Raw genomic sequence first — 4,189 nt, 5'->3', positions numbered from 1 at the left:
TGAAAAAGGGTAATATTATCATAACTTCATAATTAAAAAGGCCCCAGGGTCAAGGGCACAAGAGAACTCATTCAATGAGCAAAATCTAAATTCCAACATAGTTCTTCTGGAAATTCATGCAAACACTACAAAATTAACAGCCTGAGATAACTAAAGAAGAAAACAATAACATACAATTCTAAGAGCTATTTCCATCCAAAAACTGTCTTCTTTCATTCTTCATCAGCGTCTTTATCCTTCTTTTTCTTCTTTTCCTTCTTCTCCTTCTTCTTCTCACTTAGGCTTTCCTCATGTGCATCACCATTTTCAACATCCTTGCTCTTCTTCTTCTTTTTCTTCTTCTCGGATTTCTCCTCATCAGATGAGTCAGCCTTTTCCTCTTTATCCTTCTTTTTCTTCTCCTTCTTAGACTTGGACTTCTCTACATCAGGAGTAACGGGTTCCTCAGCTTCCTTCTTCTTCTTCTTTTTCTTCTCTGTCACCTCGACAACCTCTTCCTCCTCAACTTTCATCTTCTTGACACCATCAGCAGCAGGGCTAGCATCAACCTCCTCCAATTTCCTCTTATGCTTCTTCTCCTTCTTCTCTTCTACTACCGTTTCCTCTGTCTTCACAGGATCAGCTGAAGCAGCAATGCTAGCAATCATAGAATCCCCACCAGTGGGAAGCACCACATTCCTAGCCCACTCAGTAGGAGTCTTCTCATTCGGCTTACCATGTTTATCTAATTTACCTTCCGCAATGAGCTTCTTCTTCATAGAGGCTCTTGGTCCAAGCCCCCATTTCCTGGGATAAGTATCCCTATCCATAATCACCCTCTTAATCTTGGCAACCACCCCATGATCACAAGTAGCCATAACAGCAGTAGTCATCTCCGCAATCCCCAAAGCAATCGCCTCACCCTTAGTAGTCATCAAAACAACCTCCTCTCCAACCTCAACCTCATTCTCAAACCTAAGCAACCCCGGAATCATCAACTTAGCACCATAACAAATAGCATTCACAGCAGAATCCTTCACAACAAGCCTCTTATAACTCGTCAAAACAACCTCCAACGGCATAATCACCCGCCTCAAATAACTCTCATCCCTGTAATTATCATACATCCATTGCGCATCCATCACATCGTGCATTGTCACCATATTATCCTTCTCCCCCAATATCCCAGACCTCACCCTCCTAAGCTCCTGCATATGCCCACCCACACCCAACAACAACCCTAAATGAACACACAATGTCCTCACATACGTACCCGCCTCACAACTAATCCAGAAAACAACCAAATGCTTCTCTGCATCATACTCAAGCAGCTTACTTTCATAGATAGTCCTAATCCTAAGCTGCCTTTTAACAGCAGAAATCAATGGCGGACGCTGAAACACGGCCCCTGTAAGTGTTTCCAAAGCTCTAGCAACTTTAGCAACATCTGGAACAGCAGAATGTAATCTAGCAATACAAACATACTCTTTTCCAGCTCCCTGTTGAGATTTAACTAAACGAGTTGCTCTCTCAATACAAACAATTAAATTCCCAGTAACCTTAGGATCTAAAGTACCAGAATGCCCAGTTTTTTCAACACGTAATATACGTTTAATCCAAGCAACAACTTCATGAGATGAAGGATTTGCAGGTTTATCTAAATTAAGAATACCATACCTTATGTATTCAGCAATTGGTCTTTTTAATGGTGAATAACCAGATGGAAGTGGAGTGTAATGCCCAGTTCTTACATTTAAACGATCGTAATTCTTCAGAAGAATTGGCCACTGTGAAGTGTCGATTGATGGAGTGAAACTCTGCGGTTTGATTAAGAAATCAGTGTTGTTGGTGTCGTTTTGTGGTTCTATGGTGTCGTTTTCTTCACCTCCCTTGCTTTTGCTCTTCTTCTTCTTCTTGTCAGAGCGAAGAACATCGACGTCCGCCATTGATGAAGGTGGGTGAATTCGGAGGAGAGAGAAGATAAAAATTAGGGTTTTGTTAGGGTTTGGGTGGAATGAAGGAGAGTTTTATCGTTTTATGTGGGAAAATAATAAGATGGAGGCTTTTAGTTTTTTGATTGGGGTTTAGGGTTTTAGAGATTATATGGGCTGAGAAGATGTCAAATTTGGGTTTTGGGTAGATGATGTTTGTTGATTGCTTACTATGTTTGGGCCTCAACTCATTCTCAAATATGTATAGACTTGCACTAATGATCCTAATGATCCTTAGACTTGTACTATTGTTTTTAAGGGTTCTTTTTATATCTTTTGATATAGAAATTCCTAGTTTAAATTTTTAGTGTAGATGAATGATTAAGAGAACTGATGTAGATGGAATTCGATCACAAGTCTTACGTATCATTATTACAAGACTTTACCAATTACTCCCTAATTTATCATTGTTCAACAAGTGATTATGGGAGTGTAGTGTTACTTTGGGTGCTTAATAAGTTGGACTATGAACTTTCTGAAATACTTCGTATATTCCTTCCATGATTCCTTTTAAATTACTCTCTCCAGTCTTTATTAGTTTACTCGTATTCCTTTTGGGGATTTTTCTTATTAGTTTACCCAATTTTATTTGTATATATATTTTTGGAATGGGACCACGAACTTTCCATCACACATACATTCAACTTTAACATAAAATAATAGTTTCTCTTTCCTTCTATGTCCCACAACACTGTTTCCCCTAAAACTTTGTGCAAAAGAAACGGGTAAACTAATAAAGATCGGAGGGAGTATAAAATTATATATAAAAAAAAGTTACTTTGATATGTAGCTGTTTGTTACTTCCTCCATTTCAACATAGTTGCACCATTTAGCATTTGGTCACTATTCATGAACTAACTTTGACAAGCTTTTTCTCACCATTATATAAGAAAAAATATAGTCAAGTAGGATCCTGTTAAATTCGTCTCAATATAATGATTTCAAATATCAACTTTTTATAATTTTTACTTATACGCAACAAGAGATATTAACGTTTAAGAAAGCGTCTTGACAAACGTGAAAAGGCAAACAGTGCAACTATTTTGAAACGGAGGAAGTATATCATAATGATAAATTAAGAATTTTTCAAATAGATGAATTACAAAAGGATCGTAAGGTTCATTAAATACCCACGAGAGCACAAGTAAGTGTATTCATAAATATCTAATCTGGTAAATCGGATATCCGATTCGTTTTCTTAGTTTTCATATACTTTTTATAGGATAAATATTCATTTTCGGGTATCCTAAAATATCCTAACCAATGGACTTTTTAGGATATTTTCGAATATTCAACCCGAAATATCCATTTTCAAGACTGGATATCCGAAATATCCGATTATATGAACTGATCCACAACTTATTTTATGAAGTTTTCCTTTAAAAAATTTAATTTGTTACCGATTTTTTCGGATTATGTTCCAACCCGAAATCTTCAATTATCTAAAATTTTGAATCAGATCAGATAATTTTGAAATGAACACCCTTAGACACAAGTACTATATTAGCAAGATCTTTAAATTCATCGGTTGATTACAATAGGGGTAAAATGAACAGTCAATGAAACTTGATTTGTTAAAAATATATTATTGTTTGTTCTTCCAAAGAATGAAAGTTAAGGGTATGATCAGGCTAATAAGAGTTTATATGCGTGTTAAAGATATTAATAGTCAAATATGATAGAGGTGAAAAAATAAGTGAGGAGTAAGCTTATTGATAAGCAATAAAATCTATTTGATAGTCCCATAATTTTATAACATGAATAATAAAGTTTTAAGGTAGATGAAGTATTACATATGGGTGACTTAAGTTTTATTCTTAGTTAGCTAACAAATTGCTCTAGTGGGATAGGAATTTGCATGCTTATATCTCTAACGCGCTTGCAATTGGGCCTTGGCTCCTAGTGGGCATTAGATACAGAATAGATACTACTAGACGATAACGCTTTCAACCAAACAAACTTGATTTGCTTATTTAGCGTTGGTATTTTACTAGTTACGTGCTAAGTTGTTGTATCAAATGAGATCATGCACATAAATTATTATTAGAAAGCTTAAAATCGACAAGATGTTGGTATTACAAATGAACATGATACAATTAAATTATTAGTAGTAGAAAACAGAATTCGATGTCAAACTAACTACGTAAGAAATTTTGTATGTTAAAAGTATCAAGCTTTATTTGTATTAGCGCAACTGCGTAAGACAATCTATATTTTAT

General features: G+C 35.6%; 1 protein-coding gene across 1 annotated transcript; it reads right to left on the bottom strand.

The window, feature by feature from the left end:
• Positions 1–2,055, bottom strand: LOC104900128 (H/ACA ribonucleoprotein complex subunit 4). The gene has a single exon (XM_010687479.4). The coding sequence runs from the start codon at positions 1,923–1,925 to the stop codon at positions 213–215; it is 1,713 nt and encodes a 570-aa protein (XP_010685781.2). The 5' UTR covers positions 1,926–2,055; the 3' UTR covers positions 1–212.
• Positions 2,056–4,189: the final 2,134 nt, after the last annotated feature.

The sequence above is a fragment of the Beta vulgaris genome, chromosome 7 (genome assembly GCF_026745355.1).
Source record: "Beta vulgaris subsp. vulgaris cultivar EL10 chromosome 7, EL10.2, whole genome shotgun sequence".
Taxonomy (NCBI): Eukaryota; Viridiplantae; Streptophyta; class Magnoliopsida; order Caryophyllales; family Amaranthaceae; genus Beta; species Beta vulgaris.
The sequence above is the reverse complement of the archived record's forward strand: the minus strand, read 5'-3'. Positions and strand labels throughout refer to the sequence as shown.

Excerpts from the sequence above, each read along its gene's own strand:
- LOC104900128 (XM_010687479.4), bottom strand. The coding sequence starts at position 1,925 with ATGGCGGACGTCGATGTTCTTCGCTCTGACAAGAAGAAGAAGAAGAGC.